General features: G+C 42.9%; 3 protein-coding genes across 10 annotated transcripts in view; all 3 read left to right on the top strand.

Annotated features, from left to right (window-relative positions):
* dnajc13 (DnaJ heat shock protein family (Hsp40) member C13) overlaps positions 1-3,436 on the top strand; it is a 32,967-nt gene extending 29,531 nt beyond the window's left edge. For 4 of the 5 annotated variants that reach the window (XM_077508997.1, XM_077508995.1, XM_077508996.1 and 1 more), the window contains 3 exons: positions 60-203; positions 1,912-2,011; positions 2,533-3,436. In XM_077508997.1, the coding sequence (XP_077365123.1) occupies positions 60-203; positions 1,912-2,011; positions 2,533-2,633 (345 nt within the window). In that variant the 3' untranslated portion in view covers positions 2,634-3,436. Of the gene's footprint in view, positions 1-59; positions 204-1,911; positions 2,012-2,215; positions 2,323-2,532 lie in introns of all 5 variants that reach the window. The other variant, XR_013280887.1, reaches the window with a different exon arrangement.
* Positions 3,437-3,757: 321 nt separating this feature from the next.
* topbp1 (DNA topoisomerase II binding protein 1) lies at positions 3,758-22,822 on the top strand. Of its 2 annotated transcripts, none has more exons than XM_077508841.1 (28): positions 3,758-4,352; positions 4,430-4,526; positions 4,684-4,818; positions 4,909-5,052; positions 5,324-5,505; positions 6,868-7,061; positions 7,136-7,312; positions 7,551-7,723; positions 8,757-8,920; positions 8,986-9,233; positions 9,375-9,703; positions 9,815-9,987; positions 12,187-12,398; positions 12,531-12,862; positions 14,412-14,597; positions 15,455-15,570; positions 15,652-15,775; positions 15,858-16,031; positions 17,527-17,617; positions 17,702-17,882; positions 18,383-18,612; positions 19,074-19,216; positions 19,301-19,388; positions 19,526-19,689; positions 19,785-19,913; positions 21,375-21,464; positions 21,546-21,707; positions 22,683-22,822. In XM_077508841.1, exons 2-28 carry the CDS (start codon positions 4,440-4,442, stop codon positions 22,809-22,811), a joined length of 4,557 nt encoding a protein of 1,518 aa, XP_077364967.1. In that variant the 5' UTR covers positions 3,758-4,352; positions 4,430-4,439; the 3' UTR covers positions 22,812-22,822. The 2 variants fall into 2 exon arrangements, with proteins under 2 accessions (XP_077364967.1, XP_077364966.1); XM_077508840.1 differs by having other exon boundaries at positions 19,056-19,216.
* Positions 22,823-22,833: 11 nt separating this feature from the next.
* tmem108 (transmembrane protein 108) overlaps positions 22,834-23,179 on the top strand; it is a 28,833-nt gene continuing 28,487 nt past the window's right edge. For all 3 annotated transcript variants that reach the window (XM_077508843.1, XM_077508844.1, XM_077508842.1), the window contains exon 1: positions 22,834-23,133. The gene's annotated coding sequence lies outside the window, so the exon portion shown is untranslated. The remainder of the gene's footprint in view (positions 23,134-23,179) is intronic.

Below are 23,179 nucleotides of genomic sequence, written 5' to 3'. Positions count from 1 at the left end.
TGTTTCAAACCTCCTATCCCGAATGATTTGGAGAACCGGTTTTGCTTCCTGCTGCTCAGGCTCTCAGAGTGGACCTGGTTCCGTACCTCCTCAAGCTCCTGGAGGGAATCGGACTGGAGACCCTGGACAACCCGTCGGCCACCAAGGCCCAGATCGTGAAGGCGATAAAGTCCATGACGCGCAGTCTGCAGTACGGAGAGCAGGTCTGGGGGTTTGGCTTGGAATACACTTCTGCTCAAGTGCACTGATCTGAATATATGACTGGATGGCCCGATCGGACGAGACTTTTGAAGTCACAAGGCCGCCATATCGCTCCTCCCAAGAAATGTTTCTTAGCATACGATCCTATACATTTACAGTATCGAAATCGGAGAACATTTGAGACTGTACTTAGTATTTGTGATGTTTTAAAGTTGTTAAACATAAACAAGACGACTTCAGACATTTTACAACTTGCCTTAAATACATTTATAAATTATATGCTTAATGATGTTTGCTGGAGGAAACTTTTATTTTTTTATTATTATTTTTTATTAAAGAATTATAACTGGGCGGCACGGTAGTCGAGTGGTTAGCACGTCCGCTTCCCAGTTCTAAGGTCTCCGGTTCGAGTCCAGGCTCGGACCTTCCTGGGTGGAGTTTGCATGTTCTCCCCGTGCCCGCGTGGGTCTTCTCCGGGTACTCCGGTCTCCTCCCACATTCCAAAGACATGCATGGCAGGTTAATTGGGCGCTCCGAATTGTCCCTAAGTGTGCTTGTGAGTGTGGATGGTTGTTCGTCTCTGTGTGCCCTGCGATTGGTTGGCAACCAGTCCAGGGTGTCCCCCGCCTACTGCCCAGAGCCAGCTGAGATAGGCGCCAGCAGCCCCCGTGACCCTTGTGAGGAATAAGCGGTCAAGAAAATGGATGGATGGATGGATGGAATTATAACTGTAATTCAACAAAAGATGCTTCTGCCAAATCTAATATTGGGGTCTAAGGAACTGAGCAACAAAAGAAATAGGTGGTCTTCAAAGCAGCACATAACGTCCACTTATTATTATTATTATCCATCCATCCATCCATTTTCTTGACCGCTTATTCCTCACAAGGCGCTGCTGGCGCCTATCTCAGCTGGCTCTGGGCAGTAGGCGGGGGACACCCTGGACTGGTTGCCAACCAATCGCAGGGCACACAGAGACGAACAACCATCCACACTCACACGCACACCGAGGGACAATTCGGAGCGCCCAATTAACCTGCCATGCATGTCTTTGGAATGTGGGAGGAGACCGGAGTACCCGGAGAAGACCCACGCGGGCACGGGGAGAACATGCAAACTCCACCCAGGAAGGTCCGAGCCTGGACTCGAACCGGAGACCTCAGAACTGGGAAGCGGACGTGCTAACCACTCGACTACCGTGCCGCCCTGATTATTATTATTATTATTATTATTATTATTAATAATTTTATACTTGTTAAAAATAGTGACCACCTTGACACAAACCCCGGCCTGAACTCTTTGACTGCCAGGCGTTATAAAAACAAAATAAAAAAATCCACAGTGCCAGCCGCTTTTGAGCATTTTAACTCATCTTTCAAGGCAAAAAGAATATTGTTTGCCTTTACTACATATACAATGTGGCTACTCAATGAAAGATCGCATTCCATTCATTGGAATTTTACTAATCATCATGAAATGTCTTTGGCAGTCAAAGAGTTTTAATACTAACTGCCTACAAGCTGTATATGTGTCATCAGTACGTATACCGTATAGTTTATACAGTAGTGTACTCGCGAGATGGGAGGAGCAAGATGGCCGCCCTGTGATTTCAACGACTTGCACGGGCTTGTATGGGCTATCGGCTATCCACTCATATAATTCAGGTGAGTGGCTCGAGTGTCATTTGATTTTTAACATTTGATTTACCAGGTGAACGAGATCCTGGCCAAGTCCTCCGTGTGGAGTGCCTTCAAGGACCAGAAACACGATCTGTTCATTAACGAGTCTCAAACCGCAGGCTACCTGACAGGTAAACAGTTTTCGAGTCATCCACTCTGCTTGTAATTACATTCGAAAATGGCAGGCAACACATTCTTAATGCTTCATTCTAAACACACCTTGCTATTGAATCCGAACTTCTTCTGTTTTGTTTTTTTCTCCTCCAAATTCCCTGAACTTCCCACTCTGCCTTTCGCCGTGCTTTCTTTTCTGTCCTCCTCGTTTTCCTCCTCAGGGGTTTCCACTCCCTCTCTCCTGGCCGCCAGCAGCCCACTGCGAGGGGGGCTCTAGACTCCCCCGGCTGGGCCCTCCAGAGCCCTCCTCTCTGTTGCACTAATGCAGGTAGACTTTCACCTCCTAATGGCCTGTTCACAACTCCATTCCTGTCTTGCCACCTTGTCGTCTCCTTGCCAATCCCAGCGGGGTCGAGTATGAAAATAAGACTTTTGGATGAGAATCTAAATATTCATCGACATTGTGTCCCATGTTCTCGATAGTCGTATTTTGCAAGTTGTTGTCGTCATGTCTGAACTATGGTCCCGACTCCAACAGGGCCAGGAGTAGCCGGTTACCTGACGGCAGCAGCAAGCGGCACCACCGTACTGCCCAGCGGCCCACCCCCGGTGGACAGCGACCACGCCGATCAAGGCTGACGAGAGGGGGGAGGCGCGCACTCGCAAAAGCCAAACTCAGGCTTGAGCACCCAGGCCTCCCTGTTCGGCTCACTCGACATGCACGAGGGGGGGGACGCAGATGGGGGAGGAGGATGTCGGTGACTCCTCCCCGTATCGCCACATGCCCTCTCCGATCGGCATCTCGTAAATTGTTTGAAATTGTCTCAACGGACGGGCCATGTTTTGTTTCTGTGATACACCTTTCTTCCGATGAAATGCAGAAGAGTTTACTTTTTGTATGAAGATATTTTCTACTCTAGATTTTCTTCTGTTTTTCCCCCATGTGAAAAAAAAACATTGGAAGACTGTCATTCTGTTTATGTATCTTCTCCTTTATCTTAGTCCTCTTGCAATATCCCGGTTGGCTCCACTGGCCCCGTCCAAATTGTCAGCCTCAGTTCAGTAGTTTTAGTATAGGAAATTGCAAATGAAATTTCGCCTCTCTTTTTCAACTCAAAGATCTGTAGATGCCGCCTTTTTGACCTCAATTCCTACTTCATTCCATGGCTTCCCCCTTAATTTTATACAAATAATTCCCTTCCCCAGAATGGAAAAACAAGCACTAGAATATTTATAAGTGAATAACTTCAACATGAAATGAACTTCTGCTTGTCGACAGGGTGAATGATGTATGAGTCAGTGCGAAAGACTAGTGCAGTTTGTGACATGTTCAAAGTAATATTGCGTATATGAACTTTATATTGAATGTACATTAAAAACAATTATGAATCAGTCGCACTTGTACATAAACATTTTAAGAATAAAAGGGAACCTACAGTGTTGTTCATTTGTTGTGCTTCTATATTTTCGTCAAGTGACATTTGTGTTGATAAAAATATTAGTTTATTGAAACATTTGGCCTTGTATTTACAGTAATGCCAAGTTGGACATAGGATACTCAGGTCTCGGTTATGAATGTTTGCCCCATGAAGTATTATTTTAAATAACGAATTGGGACTTTGATAATTCGTCATCATAAATTAGGGGTAAAAGATGGCATTTTCCGACGTAAACTGGGGACCCGCGTACGAACAGTTAATAGAACTTGAATAGTTCATACTGGCGGACTGTTTGTTCGCTGGTGTCGCACTCCACTCGGTTCAATTCGCTTGTAACACCGGAAGTAAAGCACTTTCGACGATTAAAAACACGGAAAACTTTACGATTTTGTGAATCAACCAACAAAGAAATAATTGTTAGTGTATTTGTTACTTTTTCAACGAATTAGCCACAGTTCACGATGTTATATGGAGGAGTTTATTCTCCTCTGCCACTGTTTCTACACGGGTCAATTAGCTTGTAGTCCCAGGAAGTAATGTTGTGGCGCCAATAACAAGGCCAACTTTCCAATCTAGGCATCGAAAAAGAAAATAGAAACAAACATGTCAGTGTATTCGGTGCATTCGCGACGAATTAACCGCAAGTACAAATGAGTACAGACGATATTTTATCAAATGTAAAGTTGTTTTTGTTTTTTGTTTTTGTTTTTAACGAACCAACCGGTAACCGACTTCGAATAAAGTTTCGTAAAACGAGCTCGTGCTGTGCGTGTGTGACAGTTGCAGTAACGCTTTTCTACTATTTCTTATCCAGTTTCTAAAAAAAAATAAAAAAATAGAAATTCGTTTTACCGGTGTTTCTTAAGTAAATTATACTGTTGGTAGTTTTTTTCTGACGGCTTTTCAGCCCCCGTGGGAGGTAAGTAAGTTTACTGTAGCTATGTACGCTCCATGTTCATGAAACTAGCAAACATTCCATATGAAATGTTTTTTTAGGTTGGCTATAATGTCCAAAGTCGAAAAGGAACGCTTCATTGTGAAGTTTGTCGGAAGGAAATTACAAACGTCAGAGTATGCTGCCAAAGCGTACGAGGTGAGCTGTTGTCTGACCGACGTTAATGTGGTTCCAAAGGGGTTGGAAAATTTCCCATTAATTCCCATGCAGTTTCCAACTTTGAATATTCTCAGAATTTTGTCACAATTCGCTCCAACATCAGTTGATTATGATCTTTGTCATCAAATGTTTCCAGGCTATTCTGGAGCTACAATCTGAAAAGTACGTCAAGAAGATTGATGAAGAAGCTGTGTTAAAGATGGACCAAAAGGACAAATCGCTGTTTGTCTTCACTGACTTCGACACACCTGCCTTCCAGCACTGCAAGAATGTATTATCCTGTTTTATTCTCTTGAGTGTTCATGCTGACAATCACAAGACTTTTTGACTTGATGTTCCCTCTTTGGGTCTTCTCATGTAGCTTGGCTGTCGGATCGTGAGTCCGCTGGTGGTGATGTTCTGCCTACAGACGCAGCTTTGCGTGCCTAAAGCGGAGAAGCCGGTCTACAACATGGCCATGGCAGATGTCACCGTCTCCTGCACGAGCCTTGATAAAACTGCCCGGGTCAGTCATCGATTCATTAGTCCCACAATGGGGAAATTTACAAACTCGCCCAGAGATTAACCCGATGTGGATGTTGGAATAACTGGCTAAGTCGTATGTCCAATATGAGCAAAATAAAATTACATGATACTAAATAGGGTTTTAAACAAAGTGGCAATAAGCTCAATTGGACAATCATTAGTTGTGCATTATTTGGAGTTACTTTTCCATCAGTTCTGTGAGTATCACTTAATTTTGGTAAATTGTTCTTAATGTGTTTGTGTGTTTACAGGCTGAAGTGATGGATCTGGTGCAGCTGATGGGCGGGCGCGTCTACCTGGACCTCAACGTGTCCGTCACCCACCTGATCGCCGGCGAAGTGGGCAGCAAAAAGTACCTGGTTGCCGCCAACCTGGGTAAACCCATCCTGCTTCCTTCCTGGGTCAAAGCGTGCTGGGAGATCTCTCAGAACAGGTACCACACCCACATTATTACTAGGGATGTAACAATATTCAAACGTCGTGGTACGATATTATCACGATACGAAGCTCACGATGCAATAATTATCACGATATTGTCGGGAGGTTGGCGATATTTAATACTGGGAAAAAAAAAAAAAGCTTATACTAAAAAAAAAGCACAATATTGTGTTTTTGTACATTACAGCAATGTTATGTTGTTGTTGTTGTTGTTATTATTATTATTATGTTATGTTGTTAATGCACGCACACATTGAGTTCCTCTACGTATTGACTTGCTTCACGAGAGGGTGCTATAACTGCAAAAATGGAAATCAACCTCACTTTTTTTAACAGATGTGTTGCATTTAAATACCGTGAACATGACAGCGACGATTTGTGGCAACTTTATTATCACAATATCGCGATATCGCGCTTATCGTTAATCTCTAATTATTACATGATTGAAGAAACTACAGCGGTCACTTGCTGCCGGTGTGAAAATCAGGATGAAAGAGGATTTGTACATTCCATAATCTTAAGAAAAACTACTTCTGGTTTTCATTCTACTTCAGTCAGATTTACACGGTGTCAGGCAAATGTCTGCTGCCATCTAGTGGTCCACAATATAATTACACCCAAAATAAACAGGAGGCATAAAAAAATGCAGGAACAACTATGCCGGAAAAAAAAAATCCTTGGCGGGAGTGTTCATTTCGTCAACAAAAACTCAACAAAAATCATTTCGTCAACACACATTTTCCTAAAATGCATTTTTGTTAACTAATCTAATGAAGCCGGGATGAAAACGTCCTTCACTTAATAAAAACTGGACTAAAATCGATGGACATTTTAGTTCATGAGCAAAAACGAGACGGAAATTATGTGATTTTGTAAAATCTCGTCTCTGCTAATCTGTCACGGTGAAAGGTTAAAAAAAAAAAAAAATAGTTATAACATTAATTCAAAGGCTATAAATAGATTCGAACAGGTTCAATATGCTGACAAAAAAAATACATACAGGTGTAAAATGGTTGTCCTAACTAAAACGTTGACAGTGTTTGTTGACTAAAATTAGATGAATAAAATTATGTTTTTTGGACTAAAATTAAGACTAAAATGCTAGATTTATAGTCTACTAAAAATGGATTCAATAAAAATGGAATGAGGTTGACAAACTGTGATAAAAACTAAGAAGCGTGACTGAAATTGGACTAAGACTCAGACTAAATTTAAAAATGGCAGACAAAATTAACACAACTTGGAGGGCTGGATTACTTTGAACTTCTTGTAATGCCCTCACATGTGGGAAAGGAGAGCCACAGTCAACACATTCCAGAAGCAATACACGTAACGAGATGTCTGCCCCCGTCTTCAGTCTGTTCCGGTTCACGGATCTGCCCACGGAGGACCACCTGTGCCCGGTGCTGCGGGGCTGCACCGTGTGCGTGACGGGTCTCTCCGGCGTCGAGCGCAAAGAAGTGCAGCGTCTGTGCGAGCAGCACGGCGGCCGCTACACGGGCCAGCTCAAAATGAACGAGTGCACGCACCTCATCGCCAACGAACCCTCGGGCAAGTCGGCGGAGATTTCGCTGTTATGCGTGTGCGTGCCCCCCGTCTCATTTTTCTTCCTTGTTCGTCCCCAGGTCAGAAGTACGAGTGTGCGCGCAAATGGAACGTGCACTGCGTGTCGCTGTGCTGGCTTTTCGACAGCATCGAGAAGGGCTCCGCTCAGGATGAGCGTCACTACACCGTGGAGCGCGCCGCATCCAAAAGGACCGCGCCAAACACATCCACGCCCACCGACTCCGGCAGAAAGGACGGTCAGTCTGCGTGGCGTAAACGTCACATTTCAGGATTCAAGAAGCTTCATCTTCTTTATTTGCTGTCCATTTCGCAGTTATGCCCTCAGTATACAGAGAATCATAAAAAAATGATTCATAGTTCAAAGATTAAGGGGAAACTAAAACAAGTGATTTGAGGTCTGAACATAAATGAATGAAACTCGCATCTCAACGTGTCTACACTGATGAAATCGACGGCTCCTTTTTTTGTGTGCAGAGCGTCCTTCTCTGCTGGGTTTGAGTAACATCTCCTTCAACGCCAGCACAACTGTCAACGACACAGCCCTCACCAACGGGAATGTCAGTCGTGCAAACGTGGATGCTTCGGACGCCACCGACAGTCTGGATCTCACTGTGTGTCCCGCTGACGACCTCCTGGACGGCTGTAAGGTAAGCGATTCCGTTTATTATCACGTACAGTCTCACAAAAGTGAGCACACTCCACACATTTGTGACAAGATTTCATCATATCTGAAGTAGGGGTATCAGGTGATTAATTGTACTATTTATTTATTTTTGTAATTCATTATTTATAACTTGTCGCACTTTTACCGACGGGTACAATTCACAATGCAAAAAATATGCATGTGATCATAAATACCCAAAAAAAAAAAAAAACACGGCGGTCATTAATCACGTGTTCAAGGAACTATAAATTAACTCACAATTAACACATTAATTTTGACACCCTTAATGAACATTTTGGTAAAATTTTTATTTGTAAATATATCACACCGCCATTAACTCATTTGCTCCCAAAAACGTATGAATACGTTCTATTTTAATTGTTTTAAATTTGTTTTTTATGGGGTTTTTTTCATGCTAGAGCATACAGAAGCCTTTGATGCAGCCTCTCAACTGCAAAGAACGGTTGCAGAAATTGTAGTTGTCACACAAGCGACCAGCAGGTGGCAGCAGAGTATAAGAGAGCAACCAGTGCCATGTTAAAACAAGCTGATTTGTGAATAATGATGAAACTTATCTATATTCTAATGCTAATTGCTGCAAAATGGAAACAGATAGAAATATACTTTTTTTCTGATAAAAGAAGAGACACTAATCTTTCTTTTGATAGGTTCCATGTTTTTATAGCAATAGAACACAATAATCTGTGGGCCTTGCAAAATCAGTCAAAATCCAGTAAAATAGCCGGGAGTGAAGAGGGTTGCTTCAGTGAAAACGGATGCGAGTGAATTAGTTAATGACTCAACCTCCTTGCAACAAAAGTGAGTACACCCCTAAGTGAAATTGTTAACATTCTGCCACATTTTCCCTCCACAGTCTTATATGATGTGTTAAAATATCTTAGGTGTGATTATGGAGCTGGTGTCTTAAATTTGGTTTTTATCGCGCTCGCATTCTCTCAGACGGTTTATGTGAGCCGTTTTGTTTCATGGTTTCCTTGTCATGACCCTTCGCGCAGTTGTATCTGTGCGGCCTGCCCGTGAAGAAGTTGGAGAAGCTGTGTCGCCTGGTGAGCGCCGCGGGAGGTCTTCGCTTCAACCAACCCAGCCAGGAGCTCACGCATGTGGTCTTGGGAGAACTGGACCAGGAACTCAAGACTTTTCTGTCCAAAGCAACTCACAGGTTGGCTACAAGACCAGGAGTATCATGGAGAAAAACATGCACACTAAATATTTCTTTATCGCCAGACCTCACGTGGTGACAGTCCAGTGGCTGCTCGACTGTTTCTCCAAAGGCCGCGTCCTCCCGGAAGAAGGCTTCCTCCACCCGGACTGTTTGCCTCCCTCCCGGGCGGAAGTGTTAGTTGCACCGGCCCGTCGCACTTCCGCATCCAGGCCCTCGGTTGGACCCCCCACCGCCAGTCCCAGCACTCCAAGACTGAAGCAAGCGGAGGAGGACCTCCTCTCGCAGTACATGGATGACGACCCGACAGTCCGTGAGTTTTGTGGCATTTGTGAAAAAGCTGATGCCGGTATTTAAAAAAAAAAGCCAAATATCGGCACCGATAATCAGTCTATCCCTACTAAAGATATTACACATAAAGCTTTAGTTTGGTTTGACTATGTTTTCTTTCAAGTTGATGAGCCGCCGATGCCAGCCGAGCGTGACAGTGGGACGTCCACCAACGTATCCGCCGAGCATTCCCGCACCCTCAACCGCAGCGGCAGGCTCGAGTCGGACTCCACCGCGCACGAGTCCAGCGAGGCGGGCCTCTTTGCCGGAAAGCGCTTCCTGCTGCAGGGCTTCGGCACCGAGGCCGAGGCGCAGCTCTCCCTGCTGGTGACAGAGAACGGAGGCCGGCTGCCGGTGAGCCGCACTCGTGCCGTCGCCGACTACGCCGTGGTGCCCCTGCTGGGCTGCTCGGTGGAGGCCACGGTGGACGAGGTTGTCACCGATACGTGGCTGGTGAGTTCACAATTTACAACTTTCCCCATTTTTTTCCCAAAGATTGTTGTGGGAACACATCCTTTGTTATTTATTTTGAAAATGTCAGCTATTACTTGTTTGACTACACAGGCCACGTGTGTGGAGATGGAGTGTCTCCTGGAGCTTTCGACCAATCCTCTGTTCACTCCCGTTCCCGTAATGGACGGCCGTTCCCCTCTCACGGATTGTGTCCTTTCCGTCAGCCAGTTCACGGGAGCCGAGCGGGAGTCGCTGGTGGAGCTGGCCAAGCACCTGGGAGCTACGTGCGTCTTGTTTTTATTTATTTTTTGTCCGTTTGAAATTAGCCCGTTTTTGTGGGGATGATCCTCTTTATACTGTTTTATGCCGATGTCAGACTACGCGATCTTTTTGTCTTACACGACAATTGCGCTGTCACATTACCCAACAAATTCGCTCCGTGTCGTGGACGGGGCGTGTAGTCACACTACACGTCTGAATGCGACAAGACACCAGCCGATCATCGCGTGCCAAGAGAGACGCGTCGGCCGTGTTTGTCGGGGAGGTGGGACAAAAAAAAAAAAGAGGCAAGGACAGGGAGTGTTTGCGTGAATGGAGCATGCATGGGACAAGTGTGATGTGAGCGCATTGCTTGCGCTCCCTGCTCCGCAATAGTTTTTAAATATGATTTAGTAGCCAACACTGTATTTTAATTTATTTAGGCCTATATGCGCCGGGGTAATTATAGCAGATTTTGTTGTTTTGTTTTGTTTGCGGATGACATCTTGTTTTATTATTTTGTCAAACACTGAAATATTATATTGTTTGAGTATTTTTTACTGCTTCATTTATTCATATTTGGCTTGTTTTAGTACGGTGCATTTGATAGTACGCCACTCACTCAGAGGGGGGAAAAAAAAACTTTCAAGTGAGAGTGGGTGACAAGGCAGCCAGGTCTGGCCCGCCTATATGAAAATGTGATCGATCCTCACTAAATATGTGCCCATCCCTACTCATATGCCCAAATCTCTGAAATTATTAGAACAACAGTCACATATATTTTGGTCCTCTATTCACGTCGCTGTTGCCTGATGGGTTGCACGGATGCGTGCGCGCATCATGCAGCCGCAGCGCTTTATTTATTTTTTATTCTTTTTTTTTTTTTATTATTCTTCCCCATCGAGATGCACCTGTCTGGCCCCATCTCATGAAATATCCAGGGGATGAATAAATAAATACATAAACGAATAAATAAACAAATGTATACATCAATAAAAAGAGCTATAAAGTGCTGTTCAGTGTGTGATTGACGTTTCGCTCCCTCTCGCTATTGGTCAATGCTGTGGAACCAAACGGACGACGACGTAGGTATGTCACATTATGCGTCAAGATGAGCAAAAATTCTAACATGCTAGACTTTCGTCGTGATGGTCGTGAACCGTCCCGGACAACAGGCGACCAATCGTTGAACGTGTCACACTAGACGGGCGACGCTACGTCAAGACAACCCAAAATCGTTTACGACATGCCCCGTTTGTCCCCGACACGTCGGTCGGGCTAAAATCGGGCTGTTTTCGTGTAGTCTGACATCGGTATTAGTCCAACTTCAGTCACGCTTATTACAATTACAGTGGCTACTAAGGCTACATGCTATTAGCTAATAAGTTAGCTTAGTTAGCAGTCGTTTTAACATTATTTGGGAACTTTACAGCCGTTGGATTAATGTTAAGTTATAACTATAATTTACGCTTTATTTTTTATTTTTATTATTATTATTTTTTTTTTAACCTTTCACCGTGAATCCATCTCCTGTCCCATGTGTTGTGTTGTGTCACATGACAGTGTCACAGACATGACAGATTAGCAGAGACAAGATTTTACAAAATCAGAATTTTTTTGTCTCATTTTTGTCCATGAACTAAAATGTCCATAGATTTTAGTCCAGTTTTTATTCAGTGAAGGATGTTTTCGTCTCGTCTTCATTAGTCGACGAAAATGCATACTGATTTAGTTCCAGTTATTGTTTATTAAGAGGGTTTTAGTCTAGTGTAGTTTTAGTCGGGTGAAAAATGTGTGTTGACGAAGTTATTTTTGCTTAGTTTTTATTAACACTATCTGCTTACCTTTTTGGATTTGACATGATAGTGTTTCAGGCAGTGTAGTCTTACGGCAGCTGGTCACTGCTTAAAAGTGGCTGTGAATCTTCACCCATCCTCACATTTATGTCAAAGGTCAAGTGTAGAAATTGGGTGTGGGGGCGGTTATTATGTAAATTAGCCCCATTTTTACATCACAGTGGGATCAAAATTTTAAAAGGCATTTTCACGGATTGATTTTTAGAAACATGCACGTCACTTTTGATTTACTTGGTTGTTTATTTTCACGCTCGTTGAGCGGGTAAACACTTCATTAAGCCAGTTATTTTGTATTCAAGCAATTACAAAGTCAAGTTTTCAAATTCTTTCCACGTGACAACAAGTTTGCGCGACTCCCGACTCCCGCAGTGTCCAGGACTTCTTTGTGCGCTTGCCCAACCCAAAGAAAGGAATGCTGGCCAGCACTCACCTGGTGCTGCAGAGCCCCGACGGCACCAAGTACCAGGCGGCCAAGAAGTGGGGGCTCCCGGCGGTCACCATGCACTGGATCCTGGCCTCGGCCAGGACCGGCCAGAGGGCAGCCGAGGAGCGCTTTCGGGTTGACCTGCCGCCTTCTCCCGGTTCGCAAACGTTTACAGTTTTGTTATTATGTCACAATCTTGCTCCAAAATGGATGAGAGGCGCTGCAAACAGGAAAATGTGGCCTCATGATTTCCATTTTGATTGACACTGCTTTTATATTTCTTCCCCAGAAAGGGAGGAGGACAGTTTTGTCGCCGCCTCCCAGAAGACACCCATGCCGCCGCCGCTGCCGCCCCGACCCGCACGCTCTTCTCCAGAGGTGCCGCTGCTGGGTCCGCAAGGCGGCAAGGCAGTCACGCCGCTGGATCTGGGACGCTTCCATAGCAAAGTGTTCCGCTCGGTGCTGGACGAGATGAAGTCCAAAGAGGACCTCGGCGCTTCCGAGCAAGGCCAGGAGGGTGGCTGCAGGAAGCCCCTCGCCAAGGAGCCCTCACTGCAGCTGGACACGCCCTCTCGCTTCCTCAGCAGAGACCAGCTCTTCAGGCCCTCCTTCAATGTTAAGGTGCAGGAGCCATTTGACGTTGCAAATGCCATGTTCCTCTTTACCTTAACAGTAACACAATGTATCTATTTACGTATTAAAGTCAACTTAATCATTGGTCTAACAAATAATAGTGATGGATTAAGTAGAATCCATCCATCCATTTTCTCGACCGCTTATTCCTCACAATGGTCGCGGCGGGGTGCTGGCGCCTATCTCAGCTGGCTCTGGGCTGTAGGTGGGGGACACCCTGGACTGGTTGCCAGCCAATCGCAGGGATTAAGTAGAATTGATAACTAAATTGAAACATGAAGTATTAGGTATAGGTGTTAGGAGCAGCATGGCTCAGTGGTAAAGTGGTCATCTTGCCTCTGTGAGATTGTGAGTTTAATCCTCACCCTTGGGGACCATGTCGAAGTGTCCTTGAGCAAGACACCACCCCGATTTGCTTCCAGTGGACCTGACAGCTGTGTGGCAGCAGCGACCACACGTGTTTGAATGTGTGTGCGGTTTTTAACTTTGTGTCTGTGAAAAGCGCTGTCCAAATAAAGTTTACTTACTCTTAAATTGACATTTGTGGCAATGTAAATTCAGTCCTGTGGGCGCTTCATTTATGATGCACGGCAAAGACGTGACGTCGGTATAAGTAGATCCTCCAACTCTCCATACTCGCCTAATTTCCACTAAATATTTCTCCCTCCTTCTGCCTCCCTACTCTGGCAATATGAGATTGATAAGGCACAGGTTTACATAATATCCACGCGGGACCACATCTACTTCCGCAAACCGGTGTCACGTGAAGACGTGTTTTGGGTGAACATCACTTGGTGTTGTTTTGTGCTTAATGTGAACGAATATATAAAAAAAAGTTTAAAAAAACAAAAAGAGTTAGAATTGGGCAGCACACCCTTCAGTGTGAAGATAGCCTAATTATTTAATGTGGCGTGTGGTAGTTTGTCCAACGGAGTTTCTTTACTGCGACGTCATCGGCCACTGACGCTCTTCTCTTGGCTCAGAGACGAATAGATTTGCATTTTGCAGCTTGTGTTGTAAAATGTAGATATTGTAATAGATTGGGGTTAAATTAATTAATGGGGGTGATGATTTTTTTTTCCCTTCTGGTCGCGATGTTGTAACGTGTTACGAAGGTCAGTAACTGTAATAATATTACAAAAATATATTGAGTAACTCATTGTATTACCTCATTACTACCTAAATGTAATATATTACTGCAATGCGTTACTTTTGAAACGCGTTAACCCCCAACACTGCTGAGGAGTTGGGCACAACTTGAGTCACAACCACAACAGAATAGCGGCAAGTCTAATATTATCGGCGGATTTCTTTATTATCTGGTTTTTCTGTTTGATGTGAAATTGGTTGAAAATTGCCGATAATGGTCGTGCATCCCTACTATTTTTTTTTTCCCTAACTTGAATTAAATTATTTCATAAATTTAATGATTAGACAAATACATTTACTAATTTGAATTATTTAAAACAAACAAACAAATAAAAAAAAAAAAACATTTTTGCAACTCGATACCACATCCAATGTTTGTTACCTATAGGACGCTTTGGAGGCGTTGGACACGCCAGGCGGGAAACCCAAGCCTGGCGAGAGGACGGAGACGCCGCTCACGGACCTCATCCACAGGAATATGAAAGTGGCGCTGGCCAACAGCACCCGCGGCAGCCACGTTGCCAGCATGCAAGCGGCCTCTGCCAGCCCGCAGCTCATCACCAGCAGGAAGGAGGTTGGGGACTGCACCTCACGTCGTTTTTTTTGGTTATATTTTTGCTGCCCCACTTTTACCTTTTGTTATTGTCTTTTATATATGTTATGGGTAGTGTTAATTTTATCCGCCATTTTTAAATTTAGTCTCAGTTTTAGTCCAGTTTTAATCAAACTTGTCAGTTTTTATAGTTAGTCAACCTCATCTCGATTTTATTTAGTCCCTTTTTAGTTGACTATAAATCTAGCATTATAGTCTTTATTTTAAGAAAATATCATTTTATTCATCTAATTTTAGTCAACAAAAACTGTCAACGTTTTAATCTAGTTTTAGTCAGGACAATCATTTAATCCCTGTATTTTTTTTGTAAACAGATTATGATTAACATTTAGGATCTAAAACTATTTTACATACAATTTTCTCTCATCTTTTTGATGAAAAGCAACTTGACACACAATTACAATATATCAACAAGTGGCTACTATGACTCCATGCTACAAGCTAGTAAGATAGCCAGCATTAATTAGCAGTCAGAATAACGTTATTCTTGGTGCACTCGCTAGCTGCAGATTTGAAAAGGGGGTGTGTCACATTACAGTGTCACAGTGGCAGATTAGCAGAGAATATACTTTCCAATATCATCTCGTTTTTGTTCATCAACTAAATGTCCATAGATTTTAGCCCAGTTTTTATTAAGTGAAGGACATTTTCGTCTCATCTTCATTCGTCGAGAGAAATACATTATGATTTAGTCTAGTATAGTCTAGTCTCGTTTTAGTCTGGTGAAAAATGTGTGTTGACAAAATTATTTTTCTTTAGTTTTCGTTGACGAAATTAACACTATGGGTCAAACTTTGTCTACCTTTCATCATGTAAAGGCAGTAAAAAAGGCGGCCGAGCCGCTGGCGGGCGTCGTGATTTGCGTGGGGAAGAAGCTGAGCAAGATGCAGGGCGAACTGAACGCCGTGGCCGCCTCGCTCGGAGCGGAATTCAGGTAGTCACAACCGACGTTTTTGTCTGTGCAAGCAAAGAAACAGGATGCAAAAAAAAAAAAAATACTTTTTTGTGTGTAAAGATGGGCCTGCGACGATACGGTCACCCACTTCATCTACCAGGGGCGAGCGGGTGACAACAGTCGGGAATACCGCAGCGCGAAGGAGAGGGTGCTGCATGTGGTGTCTCACCATTGGCTGGAAGCTGTACGTCTCCTCTTGTCGTGCAGTCCGCATTCCCTTGTAAGAGTGTTGTAAATCCCAGCATTTGTTTGTGCTTGTCGCTTAGTGCGCCGAGGAGCAGAGGCACGTCCCGGAGTCTCTGTATCCTTTCACCTATAACCCCAAGATGAGCCTGAACCTCAGTCAGGTTCCCAGCAGCTCTCAGAGGTCTCCACCTTCCACGCAAACGCAACTGAAAGACGACACCGAAGCCCGGGACGACCAAGTACACCCGAATAAGGTAATGTTTTTTTTTTTTTTTTTTTTTTTTTTTTTTTTTTTTTTTGTGGAAACACATTTTGCCATTTGTTGTCGACAGAAAATGACATCACGGGTGCTCAGAGCTCAGGGTGCGACCAATCACTGCTCACCTGTTTTCTGGGTTTGGTCATGTGACATTTGCAAGCACACATGATTTTCCTTTTCAGTCAAGCGGTATAAAAGGTAAAGGTAGGGCTGTGCAATTAATCGAAATTCAATTACAATTTCAATTATTACACTCCACAATTACAAGATCAGCATCATCGTAAAAAAGATCATTAATACTGTACAATTTTTGAGTTGTTTCAATTTATACATTTGCACTTTTTTATTTTTTAAAGTAATTAATTTAATAAATTTTAATTATAGCTTTTCAAAGAATTTTAGTTGTCTTAATATTTATTTTTATTTTTTTACGTTAAAACATTTTGTTCATCCTACTGCACACTGCACATGCTGCACTCCAACTTCAAGTTTTTGCCAACATAAATAAATAAATAAATAAATACATACATACATACATACATACATACATACATACATACATAAATATTATTATTGTTATAAATTATATTTGGTCCAAAAGGAACTTAATTAATTATAGTGTTTCATTTTTTTTAAATTGGTCTTAATATTTTTTAATATAAATATAAATATTTTCTTGCTTTGGACCAAAAAAAAAAAAAAATCATGATTTCAATTATTGACAAAATAATCGTGATTATTATTATTCCCATAATCGAACAGCCCTAGATAAAGGTATTAATTGTGCATGAAAAATAATGACGTTATTAGATTATTTATAGACAACTGCAACAGTTTGGCATATCAGCGACTCATCATCTGTTTTTTGCCATTGTCTTACGTGAAATGTTATATATCAAAAGTACTCGAGATATCAGTACTCTGTATTGTTTTGTACTCAATGAGCGTACTGGTATCGGTCTGATATAAAAAGTGGTATCCAACATTCCTACGCATTATAACTTGGGATGTTACGAATAACGGTAATATCGTGATTTCGCGATATTAAAACTGCCACAATATATCATCGTTATTTTTTTCTTATTTTTTTTCACTCACTCACTCACAGAAGCTTACATGTGTGAATGAGTGAGTGGAAAAAAAATGTCCGTGCGTGCATTCAAATTGCCGCGGGAGTGACGTCACGGAGATGACACGTTCGTCCGGCCCCGTTTGCGACATGCCACCCCCCGCTCTGCGATCGGCTGGAGGGGTGTAAACACTGTCTTTCCACAGAAACGCCCCGCTGTTTACAAAACAAACACAAAAATGGCAAAATACAGGCTGGGGGTGTGGGGGGTTAAGGACAAAATCACCCCCACACGTTAAGAAAAGCCCAGATCTGTAAATTGAGAAGTTGTTTGTTTGTTTAAATCCTGTATATAAAAAGTGCATTTTCCTGAGTGAAACCGGCAGACAGGGCCTTTAACATTTAAGCATCCGTCCTCCAGTCTGAGCACAAACCCGCAGAGGACGCTTCCACCTCTCACCGTCGTACAAGCAATGGAGGCGGAGATCGAGACGACCTTGTGGACAAGACTGGTGGGTGTTACGCCAGCTCTCTCCTTCAACCTAAAAAAAAAAAGAAATAAAAAAATCATCATTTATTTCAACATTTTCTTCCAGATGTTACAGAGACACTGGAAATGAGAGAAAACTTGCAAAAAACGCTCCAAGAAATCATGTCGGCCACCAAGATGACGACCGGCAGGCGGACGTCGGTGCGGCTCAGTCGGATGGGGTCCGCGGGCACTGACTCCTCCCCCAACACTGCTGGCGGCGGCAGTCGCACTCTGGAAGCATTAAGGTAAGAAAGGCTATATATTTATTTAAATAAATAAATAAATAAATAAAAGGAAACATAGATGGTTGACTTGTCATAACAAGGGATATCATAGTTTTGAAATAAAAAAAAACAAAAACGTAGTAAACGCCAATTAACGTTAATGGCAGCATTCATTAGCATTTTAGCATACGTCATGAAACATGTTTGGCGGTCAAAGAGTAAAAAAAAAAGTTGTCAATTAATTTGATAACCAATTTCTTGTCCATTTAATTTTGACAGATCTTACACTTCATAGCAACTTCTTATCGTTATCACTTATCATTATAGTTCTGGAATTTTTCATTTTAGTTAGTTTTGATTTCGTTTTGAGTTTTGTTTTTTTAATTTAGTTTTAATTAGTTTTTATGGTTGTTCTGTTAGTTTCTATTAGTTTTTGTTGTTTAATAAATGCTTAGTTTTATTTTAATTTTACTTAGTTTCAGGATTAGTTTTAGTTTAAAAAAAATGTCATCTCATCTCAGGGTCTCCAGGGCAGCTGCTCCGGACGTCAACACGGAGCCTTCCCAGAGCGAGCAGATTGTTTGGGACGATCCGACGGCCAGGGAGGAGCGGGCCAGGCTGGCTGACAACCTGCAGTGGCCCGGTAGTCCCTCGCAGCACTCGGAGTCTCTGGTGCCGCCCCCGCAGGCCGTGCCGCAGCGCGACGGCCAACTCAAGGACTCCATGACCGACTCGGAGCTGGTGGAGATGGGTATGTACTAGGGATGTAATGATAATGGCAATATCGTGATATCCCGATATTAAAACTGCCACAATATATCGTCGTCATCATGTCACGATATTAACAGCAGCACATTTAAAAAAAAAAAAAAAAAAAAAAAAAAAAAGTTAAATTGATTTCAATTTGTGCAGTTCTCGCATCCTCTGGTGGCTGGTTTTTTTGTTGTTGTTTTTTTTTATTTTATTTTATTTTTTTTAAGTGCCGTTTAATTTTCACAAGGCATGTTTTGGCCCTTATATTTTAAAAATCTACACTGTTGGTCAGATGAAGCGGAAATTCCCCACAACATCGTGATAATTATCGTACTGTGACCTTCACATCGTGATTATGTCGTATCATCATGTTTGGATATTGTCACATTTCTAGTATGGACGTTTATTAAAATGTGCCACAAAAAAAATTACCTCAAACAGCTCTCTTCCTCCCGTCAGCGGCTTGTGAAGTCATCGACCAGCAAATGGGCAAGAAGGCCACAGCGCCCCCATTGGAGGATGCGCAGCATAACATCTTGACTCCCGAATCCCCCAGCATCGCCTTCCCCCTCGCCAAGCCCACAGTAGCTCCCACGCCAGAGGTGAGAGTTCAGATTGCATGTGACGAACGGTGATGTCTGGATGCTGGGTGGGGGGAAAAAACAAAGTAATCTTCCTAATTTTAGGAGGAGGCGAAGACGCCACCCATATTCCAGATGTCCTCGCTCACTCCTGAGGAACGTATCGATTACAGTCACCTCATCGAAGTGCTTGGTGCGTCCTGTCCATAAATGAGCCCTTCTGAATTTAGCCTACATCGAAATTTGTCTTCTTTTTCTGGAAAAAAATTAATTAGCAGGATTCTGAAGTCTTTTGCTTCCTTTCCGTCTTCTGGTCTGCTGCCCCCATAGGTGGTGTCATCTTGGATAAACAATCGTTTGACCCCAGCTGCTCCCATATCATCGTAGGCACGCCCCTGCGCAACGAGAAGTACCTGGCGGCCATGGCGGCCGGCAAATGGATCCTGCATCGCTCCTACTTGGAGGCTTGTCGATCCGTGGGCCGCTTCATTCCGGTGGGCTCGGCGACGTTTTCCACTATCATTGTGATTATTCGTCATAATGTGTTTTTTTTTTTTTTTTTTTTTTATTTAAATGTCACGCGCTCCAGGAGGAGGACTACGAGTGGGGCAGCAGCTCCATCCTGGACGCTTTGCCGTCCATCACCTCGCAGCAGAGGCGCTTAGCGTTAGCTGCCATGCGCTGGAGGAAGGCTCTAAGGGGATCCTCCAAACAGGAAGTACGTGGAAGTTCATACATAACTTCTCCCTGCAAATCCCTCTGAAATGATTTAGCAGTTCAGAGATGAAAAAAATTAATTCAAAGGAGTAGATCACTGGTTAACACTCGGTGAAGTTGATCCATTCTTATTGAAGTTTGTTTAAAAATATTTTATAGATATGTTAGAGGGACTAAAAGGAAGCAGAATTGTGTCATTTATACCAGCACACGTCAACCCCATATTGTCTACGTTCACACTGCAGGTCTTAATGTTCATTCCGATTTTTTTTATTTTTTTTTGTGAAATCTGTGTCACCAAAGTGACCCGCATGCGCAGAAGAAGATACGTCACAGCGCTGTGTTTGCGGAAGTAAATACGTATCATAAGTCCGTCGTCGGGGCTCATATTTTGTGAAAATGAGCTAGTCGAGCCTGTTTGAGCTCCTCATCTCACGGAGACCTCTCCTTTTTATCCTCCCCGAATGATGGTGTCATGTCATTGCAGCGCGTAATAAATGAGCCGTCTGCGTGGCTATATTACTAATATCACCACAAATGTCACCTTAATGCTTCATGTTTCAAGTGGGATTAAATTAAAGTCAAATATACTGTTACTGTATACTGTATACTATTGTATGTATACTGTATACTGTAACTGTTACTGGAAACAACTTTGCAGATTCACGTACATCTCCCGAGTAATGCGGACACCGCGGAGCGCATATTGGACTTTTGATGACGTACAGGTCGGATATATGCGACCTGGCCATTCATACTGCGGTCGCGTTGCAAAAATTCGGATACGTATCCGATCTAGGACCACATATGAAAGCGACCCAGGTCGTGAAAAAATGGAGCCGTTCAGACTGACATAAAAAAAAGGCAGATACCCGTCGCATTTGGGCAAAAAATAAAATAAAAATCCGACCTGGGTCGCATTTGCCTGCAGTGGGAATGTAGCCTTTTTACTCAAACAAAACACGAAGTGTTTCATCATCAACTTTAATTTTGTCAACATGTTACGGGGGGGAGGATCATATTTAAATTATGAAATGTTAGATGAAGGTCGTTCTGGCATATTCTAGTAATCACACAAAAAAACAAACAAGAAATCAGTTCTTTTGACTAAAAGTGACTTAATGGTTGTTCAGGTTAAGAGTTAAGATTCAAACCCAGAACTGTGAGGCCATCAACTACTAGACCACTGTGCTAACCCTGAAAAATACTCAGTCAAATGATACGTACACACTTGCATTCTTGAGAGGAGAAGAAAAAGTTTGGGTGATTGAATGTTATTTTTCATTTAGGTATAAAAAGGTGAATGCAGTTCAACATTCCTCATTCCTGTTCAAAATGGAAAAGCATCTCTCAAATCAAAGAGTCCATATTAAAGCTGGATGTTTTTTTTGTTGTGTTTTTTTAATGGCATTTTGGTGTGTTAAGCACCACTGTATGTGTTTTGTTTTGTTTTTTCTTCCAGGGGGCCTTCAGTGGCTGGACGGTGATGCTGAACATCGACCAGAGCCGAGAAGCCGGCTTTAGACGCTTGCTGCAGTCGGGCGGGGCCAAGGTTTGGCGGACGGCATCATCATCAACACTACACTAATTACACTAATTCACTATTTTTTTTTTTTTGTTTGATCTCCTCCAGGTGCTGCCGAGTGCCTCGCATTCGATGTACAAGGTGACCACGCATTTGTTTGCCGACTTCAACCGCCTCCGGCCGGGAGACTTCCGGGTGGATGTGTCGGAAGCCTCCACCCAGGGGGTGACGTGCTTGAAGCCCGAGTACATCGCTGACTACCTCATGCAGGTCACTACACGCATTGCCCTTTCATCACGTGTGACGAATAGCTCATAATCGTATCAGAAAACAAAATATAATGCATGTTCACACCTCACAGTTTTTTGTTTTGTTTTTTTATATATATAAAAGTATTGTTTTGAGGCCATTTTGTGGTATCTAGAGGTCAAGAACTACAGGACTGTCTCAGAAAATTAGAATATTGTGATAAATTCCATTATTTTCTGTAATGCAATTAAATAAGCAAAAATGCCATAATGAGCAATTTTAAAACAATAAAAGGCTTGCAATATTTCAGTTGATTTGTAATGAAACCAGAATGTATGGCATTTTTGCTTATTTAATTGCATTCCAGAAAATAAGGGAATTCATCACAATATTCTAATTTTCTGAGACAGTCCTGTATATTGAATGGAGGGGAGGAGCTTCACTTATTTAGGCCATAGTCCTGTCTTAAAAAAAAAAAAGAAGTAGTGCTTTAAAACAGTCATGTGCCATTTGTAAGATTTTATGAACTTTATTAGTGTCACAATGTGGACATTTTGCAGTCTTTCAGCATCAATAATGGACAGACAATAATGAGGAAAGCAAAAAACTATTTTCGTACTGGGGGGGGTTATTTATTTATTTATTTCTCGATATCACAGATTTTTACCTATTGGGGGGCGGGTCTTGAATGTATGCTGGGCTGTGATGAGGCTTCACTGTCAAAACAAATACTGTCCTGTGTTGCATTTTGCATTACTGAACCAAGCCTAAAATTTAAATGTGGCAAGTCATTCTTTATTTTATTTTATTTTATTTTATTTTATTTTATTTTATTTTATTTTATTTTATTTTATTTTATTTCAATTACCAATTGAAGATGGAACGAATGAATGATGCTCAGACTGTTGTGTAACGAAGCAGTGGCGGGGCTATTCCCGTGCCTTTCGGACACTTTTACGCGTCAGGATTGATGACGTTTTTGTCCCCCCTTTGCAGGAGCCCGTCCCTCCTACGGCGCTCTACCTCCTCGCCGGGAGTGCCCCCGAAGAGGCGCCTGGCGCGCCGCCGCTGAAACGCAAAGCGGCTGAGCATAACTCCCGGCTGAAAAAGTCTCGTCTGCACTGAACCCCCCCCCCCCCCCCCCCCCCCCCCAAAATGCAAAATATTGTAAATAAGATTGGTTCGTGTTAAAAAATAAATAAAAATAAAGTCACCATAGCACATGTGGCGTCCCTCTGTCGAGTCTGGCTGAGGAGACCGCAGTGTGGCTGCAGGCTGTGATTGATGACTCTTCGGAGGGCCCTGCAGAGAAAACGTCCAGTCATGCTTTGTTATTGGCTGCAGACACACTGACTGATCTGCAGAGGGCGCTACATCGTCACGCTTGCTTTGACAGTTGATTTGCTCCATTTCTTCAAGGCACGTGGATTCTTTTGATTCATCGTCGGTAAGACGTTTCTCATTATCTCAACTTTGATTAATTGTCTTTTTTT

This window comes from Festucalex cinctus, chromosome 20 (assembly GCF_051991245.1).
Source record: "Festucalex cinctus isolate MCC-2025b chromosome 20, RoL_Fcin_1.0, whole genome shotgun sequence".
Taxonomy (NCBI): Eukaryota; Metazoa; Chordata; class Actinopteri; order Syngnathiformes; family Syngnathidae; genus Festucalex; species Festucalex cinctus.
The sequence above is the reverse complement of the archived record's forward strand: the minus strand, read 5'-3'. Positions and strand labels throughout refer to the sequence as shown.